The sequence below is a fragment of the Chionomys nivalis genome, chromosome 3, assembly GCF_950005125.1.
Source record: "Chionomys nivalis chromosome 3, mChiNiv1.1, whole genome shotgun sequence".
NCBI lineage: Eukaryota > Metazoa > Chordata > Mammalia > Rodentia > Cricetidae > Chionomys > Chionomys nivalis.
In genome coordinates this window covers 61,937,787-61,958,402 of record NC_080088.1, presented here as the reverse complement: position 1 = coordinate 61,958,402, position 20,616 = coordinate 61,937,787, and the positions used below count along the sequence as shown (strand labels likewise).

Below are 20,616 nucleotides of genomic sequence, written 5' to 3'. Positions count from 1 at the left end.
GGGGGAACGAGAAAGTGCTTTGGGTTCTATAGAATGTGGGTGAGCCAAGGGCATTGATGGCCAGGTCTCCTGCCACTTGCTTACATGCCCTGGCCCCTCAGCTATGCTTCCTTTTCCGCAGAGGCTGGGGAGCAGCAGCATGCAGCCGGAGGAGGGGACAGGCTGGCTGTTGGAGCTGCTGTCCGAGGTGCAGCTGCAGCAGTATTTCCTGAGGCTTCGCGATGATCTCAACGTTACCCGCCTGTCCCACTTTGAGTATGTCAAGAATGAGGACCTGGAAAAGATTGGCATGGGCCGGCCTGGTAGGTAGCCCGTGGGCCTTGCCTGATCCTCTTGACCATTGACTTGGTACTTTTAGTATGGCCTAGGACACAGAAGAATCTCTTTGTCATGGCAGCTGAGAACTTTGTCAGCCTGAGATCCAGAGCCCCTGAGATGAGTGGAGGCACCAGTAGAGGTGCAGGTCACAAGGTTCCCTGGGAATGGTTTCTGGTTGTAAATGTGAGTTGGAAAGTCCTTTCTGTACTTTGTGTTTTTGAGACAGATTCTCAGTAAGTTACCCTCTTGAACCTGTCCATAGCCAAAGTGGACCATGGACTTAAGTTCTTCCTGTCTTGGCTCACTGGTAGCCGGGATTATGCCTTGGCTCCCAGGCCTGCTTCCCAGCCCGTCCCATTTGTGTTTGAGCAGATATTTGTGGGATGTATTTCCGGTGTCCCTTTTGTCTCTTCTGTTTGATTTTGAACACCAGAGCTCTACAGTGAGAAGGGAAGACAAAAACTCTTAGTCTCTCTAGGCTCTATGGTTAAAGGCAGTCAGGTCGCACCTCCCAACATGCGTGTGTACACTGACACACACAATCCTTAAATAAAAATGTAAAGTCTTTTAAAGTACATCTCTCAGATGGTTTGCTAACACACAGAAACCTTGTCTTTAGTTTCTTTCTAAACTGAATCTACCAGTTGACGGCTAGAAGTCATGGCGTTCTCTGGATCATCAGGAATCATTGGGTCGCAGTAGAATGCGCTTGTTAAAAAGCAGAGTGCTGGGTTTAATTCCTGGCACCACAAACGGGTGTAGTGGCCAACACCAGTAAATCTAGCAGAGAAGCAGTAGATCTGTCTTCAGCTACCTGGGCTGAAGCAGACTCAGCCATCCTGGGCTACTGTAGACTGTCTCAAAAAACACAATCAGAAACCTTAATGTGTTCAACTCAGAAGAGCCAAGTGTTTTGTAAGATTAAAAATGACACTAACTTCTGCTGCTTTAGGCCTGGGTAGTTGATCTGTCTTAGTGTTACCGCTGAGTGCTGAAACATCATGATCAAGGCAGCCTGTGGAGGGAGGGGTTCATTTGGTTCACACTTCCATGTCACTGTTCACCCTCGAAGGAAGTCAGGACAGGAGCTGTCGAGAGGACACGATCTTGGAGGAACTGATGCAGAAGCCATGAAGGGGTGTCACTTACTGCCTTGTTCCCCATGACTTGCTCAGCCTGCCCAGGGGTGCCCCTCCCCTGTCAGTCACTAATTAAGAGGATACCTTACAGCCTGGTCTTCTGGAGGCACTTTCTAAACTGAGGGTCCATCTCCTCTGATGGCTCCAGCTTGTGTCGTGTTGGTGTGAAGCCAGCCAGCATGGTGCCTGGTGTCAGCAGTGTAAGGACATTTTATGGGAAATAAACCTTAGAATGGAGGGAATTCTGTATATATCTTTTCCTAATTTGTCTGGAGAGTTGGAAAGTCAGTTGCCCGCCATGACTGTTCAGTTTTGATGAAAAGACACCTCCACCCAGCTTGAGAATCATGCAGAGATTGGGTGAATGAAATTCCTAGTTGGCTGAGTAACTAATTCAACTGGTGTCCATGTCCTGAGAGGTAGCTACTGGTGGGCCTACCGGAGGAACCGAGGAAGCCTGCCAGGTGGACAGCAGTCTCCTCGACAGCCCTGGGCTCCTTTTCCCTCCTTGCAGGTCAGAGGCGTCTGTGGGAGGCTGTGAAGAGGAGGAAGGTCATGTGCAAACGCAAGTCGTGGATGAGCAAGGTGCGTGAGTAGACTGTGTGTGGGCGGAGGGGCACCCCAAGGGTCTCACACCGCTGGCGGGCCTAGGACCCGCATCCTGTCCTCAGCAGGTGTAATCTCACCAGCTCCTGCACACTTTGTACAGACCCCCTCCTTCAGGCTTTTATCTGGCAGGGCACTTGTGGAGCTGCCTGGCTAAGTGTCTGTCTCCGTCACAGACGGACACGTGAACAGTCTCTCTGTGTGCAGGGGCAGAGACTTGTTGACAACTGTCCCTTTGAGTCAGGCCAGTGTCCATCGTAGGGTAGCGAGGACTGTCTGGACATGTTGGCTTTGACATGCCGCCCCGCGTCCCCCATGTTCTCTGGTCATCTGGCTCTGCTGACGACTTCCTTCCCCACAGCTCCCCGCACCCGTCCTAATTTGGGTCTGTGGTGTTGTGAGTCCCTGATGTGACTCAGTGGAACTTTGCCCATTGTCTAGAAGACAATGAGAGAGGAAGTGGGCCAGCCAGGGCCTCCCTCCCCACTCCTGGCCTCAACTGGAGTAGGGGGGTGAGCAGGACAGAACAGCCGGTCAGGGATTGGGCAGTAGAGATTTCCTGGCTGCAATTTGGCAAAGGGGCTGTCTCTTGAGAGCCTGTGGCCTTTTCTGGGGACACAGTCCTGGTCCTTTGCCCAGGTTTTAGTGAAAGATGAGTGTGTCGGGCTGATTGACGGTGAGAGAGAGAAGCAATGTAGCAGCTTTGGATCTGTGCCTGACTCATAGTAGGTCTCTGGGTGATCAGTGTCCTTCTCCAAACGGTCATGTCTCCAGGAAACCAGTGTTAGCTTCGTTACCCAGCTTACCTTGTACGACTGTGGGAAGGGTCCCTCCTGGCTGCAGTGGCTGAGGGAGACCTAGTATATTAGTAATTCTAGTTACTGGGAGGAAGGAACGGGGTCCACACTGGACCTCAGATTTGATTGCCCTTAGCACATGCAGGAAGGCTGGCCAACATTGGGGAGCCGAGGCCAGTCTGCAGCCTGGATCTAGAGCTCTGAAGGTCCTCGCAGACTGCCATGCCCAGGCCTGCTCACGGCTCTTTTCCCGTCTCTTGACCTTTGGCACTTCCTTCTCAAAAACAGGCCTCAGAGACCCCCTCTAGTCTTCCTTCCTTCTCAGCCTCTGACTCTAGGCTCCTCTCCAGAACCCCAGCTGTCTTCCCAGGCCCTTCTCCAGAAAAGACTCACTTCATCTGCACCACACACACACACACACACACACACAACACACACACTCATGGTTCAACCTCAGACTAAAATTATCTTCTCCCCTGGGCAGGATGAAGGGCAGGCGACTCCCCAGGGAGGGTAGAGACAGACAGCGCCAAATGGTTAACCCAGAGAAGGGGCCAGGGCTAAAAATGGACAGGGAGGTGTTTGGAGGGCCCCTCAGGCTCCTACCCTCTCTTTGTGTGCTAGGGGCAAAAGTGTGTGATGGATAAGAGGTTCAGGAAGGGAAGGGTAGGATGGGGAGGGGCTGAAGACCAGGGGTGGGGGTACCCAGAGGGCTTTGTGCTGTCCATTCACAGACCAGTTAGGGTCACTCTAGCCATAAACTGTACTTTTACCTGTTGTTGACACCTACCCCGAGGCTTTAACTGTGGATCATCATTTAGGGTATACCCGGGAGGAGGGCTACCCCTGGGCAGCTTGGCAAAGCCAGTTGTGTGAGGCTTACCAGTGGGGTGGAACTGAGTGATTCTTGGGCTCTGGTTCCATCTGACTCCTGGATGTCTTCAAACAGGTGTTCAGTGGAAAGCGGCTGGAGGCTGAGTTCCCTCCCCATCACTCTCAGAGCACCTTCCGGAAGCCCTCACCCACCCCAGGGGGCCTGGCAGGGGAGGGGACCCTGCAGAGCCTCACCTGCCTCATCGGGGAGAAGGACCTGCGCCTCCTGGAGAAGCTGGGAGACGGCTCCTTTGGCGTGGTGCGCAGGGGTGAATGGGACGCCCCTGCGGGAAAGACGGTGAGCTCTGTGTGGGTTGTAAAAGGACTCGCCTTCAGGCTTAACTAAGCACAGCGGCTTCTTTTTTCAACTCTAAAAATATTTTAGTTTGCTTACTGTGAAAGATTGAACTCTGAAAAGCGAAAGACCAGTGGTCTGCAATTCCGTTGCTTGACTGAAGCAGAGCCACAGTTGTCTTCTCTCCAGCCCCCAGCCCACAGGTGTTTTGTTCATTTCAGATACATCCCCTTTTCCAGGGGAGGCTGCTGCTGCAATCTGCAGTTCTGTAGCTTGCAGAAATAGCTAAACAAATTTCTGTCTTCATACTGCTCATCTCTTCATGGACTGTCACTGCTAACTTGAGAATTTTCCTAGAAAGAGCAGGCCCACATTTAATGACCTTCAGAGGTCAGTCAGCCCTGTCCCCACGCCCGGGACGTAGTATGTAAACTGGTGACATGTTCACCCACTCAGGTGAACAGGTCTGAGACAAGGATCTTTGCCCCGAGTTGGAAGGAGCAGTTAGCTCAGTGTTGGCAACCAACCATGAATGGTCTAACTCCCTGCTAATCCTGACAGGTGAGTGTGGCCGTGAAGTGCCTGAAGCCAGATGTGCTGAGCCAGCCAGAGGCCATGGACGACTTCATCCGGGAGGTCAATGCCATGCATTCGCTTGACCACCGAAACCTCATTCGCTTGTATGGTGTGGTGCTCACGCCACCCATGAAGATGGTGAGAGCTTGGGTAGGAGGGAGGGTCAGAGAGCAGCTTGCAGGTTCGGGGGCCCCCGATGCACTCTTCTTGTCTGCTTTAGTCTCCCACCACACATGGCCAAGGGGTTACCAGGGTCCTGCCCAGCACTGCCATTTTTAGATTTTCTAGTCTCATTGACAAGGAGCTGTGCCCGTAGGAAGGGCTGGCCCTTAACTGGAATTGGTCTTTGGAATTTCTAGTCTGACCCTCATTGGGGTGCTGCTGTCTGGGTCTCAGGTCCCTGGGGTGGCTGGAGAGACAGGGCTGGGAAGCTGTGGAACTTGGGGTAACTGAGCAGACAGGTCAGGAAGGAGCATTACGTATGGTTATGGCAGATGTCCAGAACGGGACCGGAAACCTTGCCTCAGAGAGGAGTACAGATCCGCTTACCCTCTCATGTCTGACCTCAGGTGACAGAACTGGCACCTCTGGGATCTCTGTTGGACCGACTGCGTAAACACCAAGGTCATTTCCTCTTGGGGACTCTGAGCCGCTACGCTGTGCAGGTGGCTGAGGGCATGGGATACCTGGAGTCCAAGCGCTTCATCCACCGTGACCTGGCTGCTAGGAACCTGCTGTTGGCTACCCGCGACCTGGTCAAGATTGGGGACTTTGGACTGATGCGAGCTCTACCCCAGAATGATGACCACTATGTCATGCAAGAACATCGCAAGGTGCCCTTTGCCTGGTGAGGGGCAGGTGCCGCCCGCCTGTAGGGCCTGAGTTCCACCCCAGGCTCAGAAGACCCACAAGCTTCTGGGCACTCTTGTTACCCACCACAGGACCGTCTCTGCCCTGGCCTGTCCTTATCTGTTCTGGGCCTGGGGTACCTTTCTTATCTACGTACATGTTTGCACGTCCATCCAAGGAATTCTCCAGGGGGATACTGGAAGGCACAAGGGTAACTGCTCTTGAGATATCAAGGGTATGGTACTTAGTAGGATGCTAAAAGGCTCTGTGGAGGGCTTGCTGTTAAATTTAAAATGTATGGAGAATAGCCAGGAAAGAATGGTCAGTGGGCGTGTTTAGGTCAAGCTGGCGCAGGCAGGAATAGATTGTGCCGCATCTTGAAGGCTGAGACCGGTGCTGTTCACCTGTGTGTTGTGGTACCTACCCGCCGTGGGCCCTGGCTGGACTGATGTTTTGCTTAGATGATAAGATCTTCTGGTTCCAGAGGTAGGGTCCACAAGAAGCCTTCCCTTTGACCCTTTTCTATTAGGTGTGCCCCTGAGAGCCTGAAGACACGGACCTTCTCTCATGCCAGTGACACCTGGATGTTTGGGGTCACATTGTGGGAGATGTTCACATATGGCCAGGAGCCCTGGATTGGCCTCAACGGCAGCCAGGTGAGGGGACTAGGGGTGGGCTCCATAGGGTGGATGGGTGTCATCCTCCCCGGGTTTCCAGCCTGACCTTGTTGGAACTGATTCTTTTCTGATCGACTCTCAGTATGTTCTGTGTTGACATGGCCTCTCTGAGCTTAGCCAAGAGAGTGGCTACCGAGAATGTCACAGGACAGGGATGGGGTGGGAGGACATGGATGAGAGATGAGTTCTGGACAGGGCTAAGGCTGGAAATAAAGATCTTGGGCTCTGGGGACATGTGTGCCGTGGTGGCCAGGTGTGTCATCTTCAGCTGTGGGTCCGGTCAGGGAAAAGCCGGTGAGGAGACGAGAGCCCTGCTGCCCCTCACCTGTGCACCCTCCTGCCTGGCAGATCCTGCATAAGATTGACAAGGAAGGGGAGCGCCTGCCCCGGCCTGAGGACTGCCCCCAAGATATCTACAATGTCATGGTCCAGTGCTGGGCCCACAAACCAGAGGACAGACCCACATTTGTGGCCCTTCGGGACTTCCTGCTGGAGGTGAGGGCGGATCTGCCCATGGTGGCTGGGGAGTGCAAGAGGGGGCATCGGACACATAGCCTGGACCGGACATGATCTGTTTGTGCCCTCAGGCTCAGCCTACTGACATGCGGGCCCTTCAGGACTTCGAGGAGCCAGACAAGCTGCATATCCAGATGAATGACGTCATCACTGTCATCGAGGGAAGGTAGGGTCGTCCCTTCCAGGGCACAGGCTTGAGAGGTGCATAACAGCCCCTCTGCCTCTGAGAGTCCGTGGGCGCACAGAGGCCAGGGCGGCGGCGGCGGTGACAGGCCTCACACTACTTGTTTCTTGTTCTTCACTTCTGGTGTCTCCAGCCAAGGGTTCTGTTCTTGAGAGGTCTCATGTAGCTCAGGCTGGCCTCAGGCATTATCCTCCTGCCCCTACCTCCCAAGGACTGGGTTGTGAGTGTGAACAGCCATGCCTGATGCTCACCTCGAGCCTTTCAGGCCCCAAGCAGCCTCTCCCTGCTCTGCCTCGCCCTTTTGGCAACTTTCCATCCTTCCTGTCAAGCCCCCCACACACACCACCACGACCGGGGTTTCCCAGTCACCGTCTCCCTCCATCCACTGCCTGAACCTCTTCCCATTCCATTCCCAGGCCTTCCCCATGAGGACTGCTGTGTGTCTGACCTACTTGAAACTCAGGTCACATCCTACCTGCAGTATCCCTTAATCAGCCTACCTGCATCCCCCACATTTCTAGTTCCAGCCCCTGCCCTGACCCTACCCTCTGCTGGTCCTGCCTCCAGTCATCTGATCCCCAGAGTGTCTGAGGAACTGGTTGTGGGTAGGGTGTCTTTGTATTAGCACTGTGGGTGAGTGTTGAGGACCAGGAAGAAAAGTGAGGCAAAGGGAGATTCCCTGTACCCCCTCCGCTGACTCAGAACTGGGTAAGGATGCCTGCAAGGGACCTTCAGGTATAACTTGTGCCTTACTGGGGTTGGTGAGTGAGGTGAGTCCCAGCCTGAGTCAGTGGAATGGGCCCTGGAGCTGGGTGTGTTAGATTTACCTGTATCCACTGTGACCCCTGTCCCACTGCCTCAGGCCAGGGCTCTCATGATGTTCTGTTCTTGGAACAAGAATGACGTCCCAGCTGGTTACAGAGAATGGGAGAGGGTGGTGATAGAAGTGAAAAAAAACTGCTCAGGGAGACGTGGAGGCTGGAAGGAGCTGTGTGCGGCTTTGGACCTCAAGGGCAAGTCAGAGGCCTAGGAGTCAGTAGTCTGGAAATAGGCTGAAGATAGGAAGATTTGAGGGTGGGTAGGGAACCTCCTTGGAGGTAACCGTTTCCACTTCCAGGAGCCATCTCGTCTTGTGCTCCTCTGGCCTCAAGTCTTTCCTAGTCTGTCTCTTGCTCCACTTGGAGCCTGTGTTCCCTGGGGGTGATGCTGGAGTTTCCCGGGTGTTTCTGGAAGTGGTGCCCTTGGTCATGGAGAGCAAAGCAGGCTGCAGGAGGGGCCAGGGGAGTGTCTCTTCCTGGGAGGTTGTCCCTGGTGCACCCTGTACTTCCCTTCTGCCCCAGGCTCCCATTGCCTTCAGCTGCTGGTACTGTCACCGCCTGTGGTGGTTCAACTCCTAGAACAGGTCCCTCTGAGTTGCCAGCTCTTACTTGGTCCCTGGAACTGCTCAGGAGGTGGGAGGTGAGGGACACGAGACTCCAGCAGCCGGCAAGCCTTGGGAGTGGGCCTGTGTATCTGTGGTTACCGGGGCTTTCCTCCTTCTTTTCACCCCCAGATCGCTCTGTTTGTTTGCCTGAGTTGTCTCCATGTCTCCGGTGCATGAGCTTTGAGAGTCTCTGGGTTGGGTTTGTCTCTGTGGCTCTTCCTCTGGCTCTTGCCTGTCTTCCTTGTATTTCTCTTTTCTGGCGCTGTCTTCAGTCCACTTCCTGGTTCCAGCTCTAGGATGCAACTTGTCCCAGTGCTCAGCTCTTCTCAGGGTACGGGGCAGGTAGCGGATACCTAGACATTCTGTGAGCTGAGCTCAGGGAACTCTGTCTAGGTTTGGAGGTATGCAGAGCATGGTGGCTCATTCCTTAATACCAGAACTTGAGAGACAGAGACCGGAGGATCTCTGTGAGCTCAAGGCCAGCCTGGTCTACATAGTGAGTTCTAGGACAGTTGGGGTTACATAGAGAGACCCTGTCCAAAAACAAACAAACAAAAAGCCCTAAAACTAAAAACAGACGTGGGACACAAGTGATGATGGGCCTTTCTCAGGGGTCTTACTTGGAGGGTGGCATGGCTGGCGGCCCTGTTTTTTTCAGAAGTGGTATTGAGTGGAGACAGAAGTTTTGAAATCCATTTGCAGGTTCTTGGCCTGGCCTGGCCTGCAGCCTCCACTTCCTGTAGTAGGAGGGGTGGAAGGCCCTCGTCTTTGCTCTCAGAAGGGACAAGGTAGGGTTGTGTGTGTTGTGAGCAGAATGTTTGGGTAATATTTCTACCTCTGCTGTGGCTCTCTGAGTTAGAGAACACCGTAGGAGGTGGGCAGACTAGAGTTTAGGGCTAGCGGCCAGGGAAGGGACGGGCTACTTCATGGAGGAGCCGCTGATGTTGGGAGGTGCTGGGCAGTTAAGGATCCTTTCTCTCCTTGGAATGGCTCTGCTATTTTCAGATGAGATTGTTCCTTCTCAGGGTGTTGTCCTTTCTTCTTCCTTCCTTCCCTGCCCTTCCTACCCTGAAGGCAGGGAGTAATCACAGGGTTGCTGTGGCTGGTGGTGGGCCAGCAGGCAGCCTTAGTGACCAGAAGGCAGCTGTGGCAGTGCACAGCAGCTCCCCAGCCTTGTGCTGTGGCTGTGTTCATGGGAGGCCGCTGTGATGGGACAGATGCTGTGAAGGTGAGGGGACAGGGCAGGCAGGCAGTGGTGGTGCGGGTAGGCCCCTGCAGCATGATTGTCACCACTGCTACCTTAACCCAGACTCTGTCCACATCTTCAGGTATGTGCAGCAGACACAGGGCCTCCGCAGCCAGCTCTGGGGCGTTTGGAGTGTCCAGAGAGAGCTCTGTTCTCTTCCACTTGTTCACTTGCTGTGTGGGCTCAGCCTGGGTCAGACACGGGTTTGCTTTGTCTGCAGAGTGAGGGACTGAGGTCTTCATGATTTGCCGTACTGGGAAATCTAGACCACTCGTATTGTAAGGCAAGAGAGTTGGCCTCCTCCCGAGAAGAAGGGAGGATGGCAAGGCTGAATCCCCACAGCCCTGCCCACAGGTGATGCCAGGCTCCAGGGAAGAGGAGCCCTGGGTCTCCATGTGCTCCTTCATCTTGAAGGTCTGCGTGGAAGGGCTGAATAGTAACTGGAAGGCATGGTCCTAAACTCATGGGGCTCCTTGTGGCTGATATATGAACTAAGATTCCTAGGACCCTGCTGAAGAGTGAATCTAGGGACCCCCAAGACCAAGGTAGGCCCCTGTTGTTGGCGGGGAAACGGGCGTGTTGTGAGAGTGAGTTGGTTTTGCAGACTCAGTTGATTCGGATCCTGGGTAAGTAGGCTAGTCATGTAGGACAGTTGTTGGAGCTGGTCTCCTTGTTTGTGGACTGCAGACGAAGCTACCTGACCTCGCCAGAGGAGCTTAGGGTAAGGCTGAGCAAATAGCCAGGCCCTCTTCAAGGAGTGGCAGGTTATGAGGCTGCTGTTGGACACAGTGGACTGTTGAGTGGACGAGGTCTTCAGTGCACACCCTTTACCAGGGGTTCATGAGTAGGGACCTTAGTATAAGAAGGTCCCTTGCCTGGGGTCACTTCACCCCCACTTAGTACTCACTGTGTTATCTTTGTCACACAGGGCTGAGAACTACTGGTGGCGTGGTCAGAACACCCGGACGCTGTGCGTAGGACCCTTCCCTCGGAATGTGGTGACCTCCGTGGCTGGCCTGTCAGCCCAGGACATCAGCCAGCCTCTACAGAATAGCTTCATTCACACGGGGCATGGAGACAGTGACCCCCGACACTGCTGGGGGTTCCCTGACAGGATTGATGAGTAAGTACCTGGACAGAGACTGACCGGATACGGTCCTGGGAGCCTCACCACACCACACACAAGCCCTCAGAGGTTCCAAAGATGGTGCTGTCTGTTACTGATGAGATAAAGGCTGTGAATAGGCTCTGAACTTAGTGCTGCTCAAAGCAAGCAGTACCAGGAGCCGGCAAAGAGCATCCCCAAAGTCATTTTCCAAGGCCAGAAATGGTTAAGGTCTTAACCTTGTTGGCCTTTCCAGCCAAGTGGGGTCCATTGCGAAAGTTCCGGTCCCTGTATTTCCTGTAGTGGATGGCTGCTCTGGGTCGCCTGTGCAGATGCTGGCCCTCGAGTCGTGTGTGTGCACATGACTTTCTGTAGTCGCTTTTCTCTCTCATGACAGGCTGCCAGCTGCAGGGACACAGATGAAAACTTCCCATCCCTGCGGCTAGTTTATCACTTGTCCTGGGGATCCTTTGGTGTGGCACTTGGACCACATCCCTTTCTATTGTGCGTCATTTCTTCTCTGCTACTGTGTATGACATTTGCTCTCTCCCTTGCGATGACCCCCTTCTGTGCTCTGGGTCAGAGGACAGTAGGTTAAGCCCAGCACTGCATGCTGACTCTGCAGAGGGGAGCGGCAGGCAGTAGGCCTCACAGCCCTGCACAGTGCGTGGCAGCGTTTACCTCAGAATAGGTGTGTAGGTGTCTGAGGCATGAGTAAGTAGAGCTCCTTTCTGAATTCTCTCAGCCCTCACTCCCCACTGCAGGTCCTTAGCCGTACATCCTCCTGTGCTCTTCCTCACTTCTATTCTCTTTTAGCTTCTTCTGTACCGGAAGCCCTTCTACCAGAAGAGAGTAGGCTGTGGAGGTGGGGTGGGACGAGGTGTAGGTGACCGAGTGCTGAGGGTGCTCGGGGGTGGTGGGCCAGGGAGCTCTTTGCTGGGCCCCCAGCATTCTCTTTTCCCCAACACCACCCTGTGGGGCAGAGCTGCTCTGTCTATGCACAGTTTTCCACTGTAAGTAAAATCAAGGCCAGAAAATCCCAGGGATGGACTTGTTTTTACTTGCTAAAAAGTCCCCTGTCACCCAGTAGACGAGGCACCACTTTCTGACACACAGGGAAGACACTTGGGAAGCAGTTCTCTAAGACATCTGCCTCTGAGCAACACTTTTTTTCCTTCAGGGGTTTCCAGAGTTGTGGAGCCCTGAACCTATGAGGTCAGGTGTCATGTCTATGCAGGTCCAGGCAGGAGGGAGTTTGTTTCCCAGAAGTGGGCATAGTCCTAGGGGGATCTTAGGGAGCAGAGTTCCTCTAGTCTGCCCCAGCCCGCTCTGTTTTGGGGAGGAGGGACGGGATGGAGATTCACAGTCTTTAGGTAAAGAGTGAGATCCCTGAATCTGAGAAAGATACAGAATTAGGTACTTTATGGCACTCTGTCAGCTCTCCTGCTGGGTCTCTGTGACCCCTTCTCCGGCCGCCTCCTCCTGAGAGTATGGTAAAATAGGCCTTTGTTTTTCCATACCCCATACTCCAGAACGATGGGCCCCTAGAGAGGCTCCGCCTCACAGGAACCAGGTAAGGGCCTCTCAAGAAAGGAGCCCTGCGCCCTGTGTCCCGCTCCTGTTGTGCCATAGCCAGCCTATCTCATTCTTTAGGTTTTAATCAGCTTTGCTGACTAAGTCCCAGGTCTCAGGTATTGACAGTTAGTGTAGGGCTGGGGTGAGTGAGTGGGGAGCCTACCCGGCAGCTCAACCTCCTCCCCATTTCCTGTGGTTCAGCAGGAAGCCGCTTCCTGCCCACCCTTCTAGGGGCTAGCAGCAGGTGCTTCTCTTCAGTCTCCCAGGAAGGTCTGAAGAACAAGAGTGTGCCATGTGCCAGCAGGTAGAAGCCTGGCATGGGTTTGGGTGCTGTCAGAGTTATCAAGGGCAGCTCTGCCCTTGTAAGGTATTGGAGTCCATGAAGGCACAGGCTTCTCAGCCTGAGTCAGGTGTGCTAACCCCGTGGGAGCCACCTCCCAAGGGATTGATCAGTACAGAGTCTGGGAGCCTTGTGACTCAGCTTCCTCTGCAATGTGTCTTAGTCTTTGCCTTGCTCACTAAACACTCAGGAAGATTTTGTTTTGTTGTGGTTTTGGCCTTCATCTGCCGGAGGTGTCTCTCCCACTGCTCTGCCTTCTGACCTGGTTCTCTCCCAACAGATTGTATCTGGGCAACCCCATGGACCCCCCTGACCTGCTGAGTGTGGAGCTGAGCACCTCCCGACCCACCCAGCATCTAGGAAGGGTGAAAAGTAAGAGCCCTCCCATTCCTTGGTGTTCCCAATTCACTGGCCACCCCAAGCCTGCTCTTCTACTCTGAGGACAGTTGGGCCAGAGCAGCAGGTGGGACAGCTGGATTCCTGGCCCTGGCTAGGCGTGGGGTGGGGAGGAGAGGAGAGGCAGCTGTATCCGCCGAGGTGGGTATCCTTGGGTTGGTCTACATCGGCCCTGCAGCCTCAGCTTCCTCCTCCCCAGGCTGTTCAGATCCTGGCTCCCGTACTTGCCTTAATCATGCTCTTCTCTCCCAAGCCAAAACCCCACTCTGGGCTCCGTCTCAGCCAGGAGCCCCGTCCTCCTCCCAGATCCTGTGCCTTTCATTCTGGAACACAACTGTTCCATCCTGCCTCCCCATTCCCTCCCACCTCCCATCTTCAGTTGGGTTTGTGCGTTTGCTCACTCCTGTTCACCTCTCTCTCTATTTCTCTTTCCTTCCCTCCCTCTCCCTTTCTCACCTGAACTCTTCCCTCTGTCTGGCTCCACCTCCCCCCTCATCCCTGCCCTGCTTGGTCACTCTTCTTTTCTGCCTCCCCTGTCCGCATGGCCTTTCCTACAGGGGAGCCTCCACCTCGCCCACCTCAGCCTGCCATCTTCACACAGAGTAAGTGGGGCTGCTCAGGATGCCTTGGCCCCTGCCCCCGCCCTCTCTCTCCTCTCACCTCTCCTCTCCTGGAAGGTACAGAGCCCCAGCGGCTGGCTGTGTGGAAGGGGAAGCGGGTGTGTGCTGTGAGCTTTTGCTGCTGAACTGGCCCGGCATGCCTGCCTCCCCATCTGCCCTCAGAGATGATGCGGTCCTGCCATGACTCGGACAGCTCATGCTTTTTCAGACATGCAGAGGTCGTGTCTTGATGTCAGGATGGCATCAGGAGTCTGTCTTCTGAGGGAGGCTCCTGTTGGCCCGTGCCTGCTCTAACCGTGTGCCCCAGTAGAGGTGGAGCGAGGGGTTACTAACCAGACCGAGAGCAAGGAGTTCAGGGCTTTTGTGTTATGGCAGGAACATCAGAGTCAGGTGTGAGTGGGATGTTGGCCCGCTCTCGCTTGGGTAGAGTTGGGGTGCCTACATTGAGGCCTGAAGGCAGACAGCTGGCTCTGCCCTGTTTGAGCAGGGTCAGGCATGGTCTTGGTGCAGAGGCTAACCTCTGGGGAGTCGGTAGTGATGGGTCAGTGGGGCTACTTGGTTGCTTTTACACATCCTACCTTCCCTTGTTCCCCATTCACACCTGACACCATCTCCCTGTTGGGGTCTCCCGTTTTGTCACAGAGCCAACGTATGACCCTGTGAGTGAGGACCAAGACCCCTTGTCCAGCGACTTCAAGAAGCTGGGCCTGAGGAAGCCATCCCTGCCCCGAGGGCTGTGGCTCGCAAAGCCCTCGGCCCGAGTGCCAGGCACCAAGGCAGGCCGCAGCAGTGGGGGCGAGGTCACGCTCATCGACTTTGGCGAGGAGCCTGTGGTTCCAACCTCACGGCCCTGTGCACCCTCCTTGGCACAGTTGGCCATGGATGCCTGCTCCTTGCTGGACAAGACACCACCACAGAGCCCCACACGGGCACTGCCACGACCTTTACATCCCACACCTGTAGTGGACTGGGATGCTCGCCCATTGCCCCCGCCCCCTGCCTATGACGATGTGGCCCAGGATGAGGACGACTTTGAGGTCTGCTCTATCAACAGCACGCTAGTGGGTGCAGACCTCCCTGCTGGGCCGAGCCAGGGCGAGACCAATTATGCCTTTGTGCCTGAGCAGGCGCAGCCACCCCCTGCCCTGGAGGACAACCTGTTTCTTCCACCCCAGGGTGGCGGCAAGCCACCCAGCTCGGCCCAGACTGCAGAGATTTTCCAGGCACTGCAGCAGGAGTGTATGCGACAGCTACAGGTCCCCACTGGCCAGCTGACCCCCTCCCCCACCCCAGGAGGTGATGACAAGCCCCAGGTGCCACCCCGGGTACCCATCCCCCCTCGGCCCACACGTCCACGTGTGGAGCTATCTCCGGCTCCCTCAGGTGAGGAAGAGACAAGCCGGTGGCCTGGACCTGCCTCCCCTCCCCGAGTGCCTCCCCGGGAACCCCTGTCCCCTCAAGGCTCAAGAACCCCAAGCCCCCTGGTGCCACCTGGCAGCTCTCCGTTACCACACCGGCTCTCTAGCTCACCCGGAAAGACCATGCCCACCACCCAAAGCTTTGCCTCAGACCCTAAATATGCCACGCCACAAGTGATCCAGGCTCCTGGCCCACGGGCTGGCCCCTGTATCCTGCCCATTGTCCGCGATGGCAGGAAGGTCAGCAGTACTCACTACTACCTGCTACCTGAGCGCCCTCCTTACCTGGAGCGCTATCAGCGCTTCCTCCGGGAGGCCCAGAGCCCTGAAGAGCCAGCCTCCATGCCTGCCCCCCTGCTGCTGCCCCCACCCAGTACCCCAGCCCCTGCTGCCCCCACTGCTACTGTTCGACCTATGCCTCAGGCTGCCCCAGACCCAAAGGCCAACTTCTCCACCAATAACAGCAACCCAGGGGCTCGGCCACCAGCCCTGAGGGCCACTGCTCGGCTGCCACAGAGGGGCTGCCCAGGGGATGGGCAAGAGGCTGCACGGCCAGCAGACAAGATCCAGATGGTGAGTGCCAGGCCCACTTCAAGGTGAAGGGCAGGGGTCTCAGGGACCCAGAGGAATGGGCCCAAGTGGTGCTGATGGGTGGGTGTGCCCAGCTGCAGGCCATGGTGCATGGGGTGACCACAGAGGAGTGCCAGGCGGCCCTGCAGAGCCACAGCTGGAGTGTGCAGAGGGCTGCCCAGTATCTGAAGGTACCATCACTTCTTGCCTGCCCTGGCGTTCAGGGGCCTTGAAAGCTGGTTCTGCTGTACCTGACCCTCCCCGCTGGCTCTGAGTCATGTGCCCTGTCTCTGGTCTGGTACCCCTTGCCCCAGGGTGTCCCACGGCACCACTACCCTTTGCCCCTCAGGTGGAGCAGCTCTTTGGACTGGGTCTTCGGCCACGGGTGGAGTGCCACAAAGTGCTAGAGATGTTTGACTGGAACCTGGAGCAAGCTGGCTGCCACCTTCTGGGTTCCTGTGGCCCTGCCCACCACAAGTGAGTGAGTCACACACTGCCGTAGCTCCCTCTCCCAGGAAGACTGTCCTTGGGGAAAGCCTACCTACCCGCTGAAGGGCCACACATAGGTAGGAAGTCCCCAGCTGGTGGGGAGAGGGCAGGTGCAGGGCCCCAGAGGCAGGTGCTTTGTCTAGAAAAGAACTCAGACACTTGGTTCTTATCATGAGTGATAAACTCTTTTGCTGTTTCCCACCTTTCAGACGCTGATAGTTGTCTGCAGAACAACAGTCTGCCCGAAAGGAACCACTTGAACCTGTCTGTAGGACCGGGGTGGGGAGACGCCCATCTCAGGCCTGGAAAACCCACAGCTCGGACCTACTGCTGCCTTTGCTCCACGCGGACAGAGCAGGAGGCTGGGACTCCACCTTGCCCACCTCACTCACCCACCCAGCGCTGTTCTGCACAGCTTGGTTCAGCCCTCAGTGCCCCGGCCAAGAGGTGGGAAGGAGCCTTGTGAAGGCAAGACAGGAAGCTGCCTGGCAGGCCCTGTGTGTGACCTGCCCCTGGCTCAAGATCAGGGCTGGGCTACTGGCTAGTGTGTGCCCCAGCCTTTGCCCTGGAGGACTAGACTAAGGAAGCCAGACTTGACTTGGGCAAGAAGGATGTGTTGGCCGCACAGAAGGGTAGGCCAGCATCCAGCAGGCCCTTCTTAGAGCTGGGCCCTTTTCCAGGGAGCCCCTGTAGGCATTTGGAGTGTTGGACAGAATGTGACTTGTGGCTTCACTGTGAACTTGTACCTGGAGACAGTCTGAAGTGGCTCAGAAACAGAGAAATGGTGGCAGGTTCTCTGGCAGGGCCCAATTGGAAGGAGACCCCAGGGGCACCAGTACTTTGTTGTTTGACCCCTGCCCTTCCCCATTGCTGTTCGATGTGTTCCCATCAGCCTCTGTTGCCAAAGTTGCTGTCCCAGCTCTGGATATCCGCTTCTTCCAGTGAAATAAATTCCGTTTCTATTTTATGTTACCCACTCTTGCCTGTCTGTTTCTTGTGTCCCTCGTCTCCACAGGCCATGGCTGTCCAGAGCAAGCAGCCTTTTATTACCCCCTATAGGCGGAGAGAGGAACTGCAGCCTGGCAGAGCCTTTTCCTGGGCCCTCTCAGAGCTGGCTCTCCTTTCCTCTGATCTGGGTACGTCAGTCTTCTGGGGATCTTGTTCCACTGCTTCTGAAGGGCAGGACACACTTCAGGAGACAGTCCGGTAGCTGAGCTAACTGGCGCTGGGTCAGAAATGGATAGCATGCAGGGCTCCTCTAGGACCAAGTAATGTATCTACATGGTTTTGAGTTTAGAAGGTACCAGAGAGCTCAACAGAGCACCACCCCAACAGCCCACTTTCCCCATCCCGCTTGTTCTTCCTGCCTTTATCATGTTTCTTGTGCATTCCCCTCTCTTAAACGAGTGAATTTTTGAAAAATTTTATAGGAATTTGGCTTGGCTCTTTTCAGTCCTTAGCAGTTACTGCCACTGTGGCAGTCTGCTGGGTATACGGCTGCCTTCCGCTGGGTATACGGCTGCCTTCCACTGGGTATACGGGCTGCCTTCCGCTGGGTATACGGCTGCCCTCCGCTGGGTATACGGCTGCCTTCCGCTGGGTATACGGCTGCCCTCCGCTGGGTATACGGCTGCCCTCCGCTGGGTATACGGCTGCCCTCCGCTGGGTATACGGCTGCCTTCTGCTTAGTATATGGGTGCCTTCTGCTGGGTATGGGCTGCCTTCCACTGGCAAGACTGAGTGACTGGGTGAGATGCATTGTGAGCAGCGGGTGATGGTGGGGGCTGCGGAACTGTTCAGTGGTCACACCAGCAGTGAGAACTGGCCATGTGGTATAACTCCCTGCCTTCCCAGGCTGCCTGGTGGCAAATGGGGTGACAGTTCTCGTTTACATGTCTCTCACTCATGAGTAAGGAGAGTTAAGTCAGTTGGATGACTGACTGGAGAGATGGCTCAGTGGTTAAAACTACTGCTCTAGCTGTGGTTCAGTTCCCAGCGCTTACAGGACATCTGACACCTGATCTCTATGTCAGCACACATACATGCACATACATACATACATGCAGTGCACATACATCCGTTCAGGCAAAATACTCATAAACATAAGAAAATACGTATTTTTAAGAAATTTGAGCTCAGCCCTAGCACACACCTTTAGTCCAAGAGCTTCCTGCTTATTTTAAACAGGATTAAATAAAGTCATCTACAGGCCAAGCTGCTGAGCAAGCAACCAGTTGGCAGGAGGTGAACAAGAAAAAAGCCATAGAGAACAAGAGGGAGTTAGGAGGATGGCGAGAGATGCACAGGTGGTAGAAGGGAGGGGCATTCAGTTCGACGTTTTTTGCTTGAGACATTTGAGGAGAAGAGGTAGTTTGCCCCCCCCCCCCCCAGGAGAAGGAAAGTCAGCTGGGTGGTTTGTGTCATGGACCAACCTGGTTTACAGTTTTGATGCCCTGCCTCCACCCCACCCCCCTGATTCTGGCATGGTATGCCTGTGCCACCACGGAAGGCTGAGAAAGTGCTCGTGTTTTGGCTATAATGTGTAGCTAAGAAAGTGAGAGAGTCAGTCGTGAGCAGTGGTGCATCTTATCGCAATTGCCGGTGCCTTTTGAGTATCAGTCAGGTGGTTTAAATTTGACCTGGATGAACTGGGTGCCCTTTCCACCGTTAGGTGGGCAGGTCACTCCATATGTGCGGTAGTGGTCTGGGTATGCTAGAGGAAGGCCAAGGGTCTGCTGAGCTCAGGAAAACTGCGGGACTGACCTCGGGATGCCAGTCACTGCAGGTCTGGGAGAGCTCTGTGCCTGGCAGGAAGTGCTGGGAGCCTTCACAGCACCCTTGTCTCTCAGAAGCTGCTCCTAACACTCAGGTCTCACTAGCCAAGCAGGGCCCTCAAGCAGACCTGCTGTCAGAATGTTGGAGGGCAATTTTGGTCTGCTATATTCTAGTCTGGGCTCTTGGGCTGAAGGGCTCTGGTGGTCCCTAGTGCACTTGGAGAGGTGTAAATACAGTGCCAGGTAGCCCAGAAGCCAACCAATTGATGGTGAGGAAAGCTCCAGAGTTCCCGCACAGGAAGGAGCGTCTAGAGACAGGGAAGTGTACACACGAGCTGTATAGTAAGCTCCAGAGTTCCTGCACAGGAAGGAGCGGCTAGAGACAGGGAAGTGTACACACGAGCTGTATAGGAAGCAGCAGGCAGAGTCAACATCACTGGATTAGCGTGGGTTCCAGTGAGGACCCGTGAGGTTCAGTGAGAGTTAGTTACCATGGTGATCCAGGAGGGCCTGTGAGGGTCTGTGATGACCAGTGAGGTGCTGTGGGTTCCCTCAAGGTACCATGAAGTCCTTTGAGGTGGGTTTCATGTCCTCATTTGATAACATTGCCTATATTTTAATTGTGTTTTTATTTCTAAGTTTTCTCTGGTGTTCTGTTGACCTCTTTATTCTTTCTCAAACAGTACAGTTTTTATTGTAGGTGTATGGGAAGTTTTGAAGTCAGTTGACGTCGCCTTGTGTGCTGTTCATTCATTCCTTTGTGGATCGTTGATTTCTCATGGTGACCCTTTGTCATTGTTTTTCTCTTGTTGATAGCATTAATAGTTAGACTTTTTTGTTGGGCTTCTGGTGAATCTACAGCTTAAACCTGTACTGATAGAGTATTAAGGCTTCCTGTCTGAAATCATGGAATTCTATCCTTTTATCTAGTACCTTGATTCTTTTAATTAAAAATTTATAGCTTTACTTAAAAAAACAAAAAATTTGAACTTGGGAGGCAGAGGTAGGTGGATCTCTGTGAGTTCGAGACCAGCCTGGTCTACAGAGCTAGTTCCAGGACAGGCTCCAAAGCCACAGAGAAACCCTGTCTCGAAAAACCAAAAAAAAAAAAAAAAAAAAAAAAAAAATTTGAGATGGGAGAGTGGTGTTGCAGAGATGAGTGTCCCTGCAGAAGCGTGTGAACCTGGATTCAAATTCTCAGCACCACTATAAAGTAGGTAAAAAGTTAGCTGAAGTCAGGGATGGTGTCATTTCGGCCTGCAGGAGGCCCCAGTCTGCCGAGGCTGGGCGGCACTGTGAGATGCTGTCTCAAAACAGACAGAAAAGAGGGCCCAGGTAGAGGATTCAGAGGTTATAAGCATTTGCCATGCAAACCGGAGCTTGATTCCTGGAACGCGCAGTGGAAGGAGAGAATGAGTCCTGAAAACTGTCCTCTGACCCTCACGTGTGCACACACAAAAAAGCAGGAAAGCCATTACTGTCCCCTATCTATGAAGTACCTCTTAATATCCTTGGCTCTTCTGTCTCTGTCTGTCTGTCTGTCTGTCTGTCTGTCTGTCTGTCTATTGGGACAGGATCTCTTTGTATAGCATTTGGCTGTCCTGTCCTGGAATTCACTCTGTAGACCAAGCTGGTCTTTAACTCACAGAGATTAAAGGTGTGTGCCACCAACGCCCTGCCTTGGCTCTTTTTAAAAATAAGGTTATCACTCAGTTTCTTGCTGATTTTTAGGAAACCTTTTTGAATTCCACAGTTTATATGAACTTTGGAAATAAAGAGAAATCATGGACAGTAAACTGGCAGCTGGGATTCGTTAAAGACAGCAGGGGC

General features: G+C 54.3%; 1 protein-coding gene across 17 annotated transcripts in view; it reads left to right on the top strand.

Annotated features, from left to right (window-relative positions):
* The window catches only part of Tnk2 (tyrosine kinase non receptor 2), a 37,805-nt gene extending 20,821 nt beyond the window's left edge, over window positions 1–16,984 (top strand). For 4 of the 17 annotated variants that reach the window (XM_057763795.1, XM_057763794.1, XM_057763796.1 and 1 more), the window contains exons 2-16: window positions 122–302; window positions 1,972–2,042; window positions 3,810–4,031; window positions 4,590–4,742; window positions 5,174–5,451; window positions 5,983–6,109; window positions 6,479–6,625; window positions 6,718–6,812; window positions 10,428–10,622; window positions 12,800–12,891; window positions 13,473–13,592; window positions 14,178–15,526; window positions 15,619–15,714; window positions 15,873–16,000; window positions 16,222–16,984. In XM_057763795.1, the coding sequence (XP_057619778.1) occupies window positions 140–302; window positions 1,972–2,042; window positions 3,810–4,031; window positions 4,590–4,742; window positions 5,174–5,451; window positions 5,983–6,109; window positions 6,479–6,625; window positions 6,718–6,812; window positions 10,428–10,622; window positions 12,800–12,891; window positions 13,473–13,592; window positions 14,178–15,526; window positions 15,619–15,714; window positions 15,873–16,000; window positions 16,222–16,228 (3,243 nt within the window). In that variant the 5' untranslated portion in view covers window positions 122–139 and the 3' untranslated portion in view covers window positions 16,229–16,984. Of the gene's footprint in view, window positions 1–121; window positions 303–1,971; window positions 2,043–3,809; window positions 4,032–4,589; window positions 4,743–5,173; window positions 5,452–5,982; window positions 6,110–6,478; window positions 6,626–6,717; window positions 6,813–10,427; window positions 10,623–12,799; window positions 12,892–13,472; window positions 13,593–14,177; window positions 15,527–15,618; window positions 15,715–15,872; window positions 16,005–16,221 lie in introns of those variants that run through there. The other 13 variants (XM_057763783.1, XM_057763785.1, XM_057763790.1 and 10 more) reach the window with 13 other exon arrangements.
* Window positions 16,985–20,616: the final 3,632 nt, after the last annotated feature.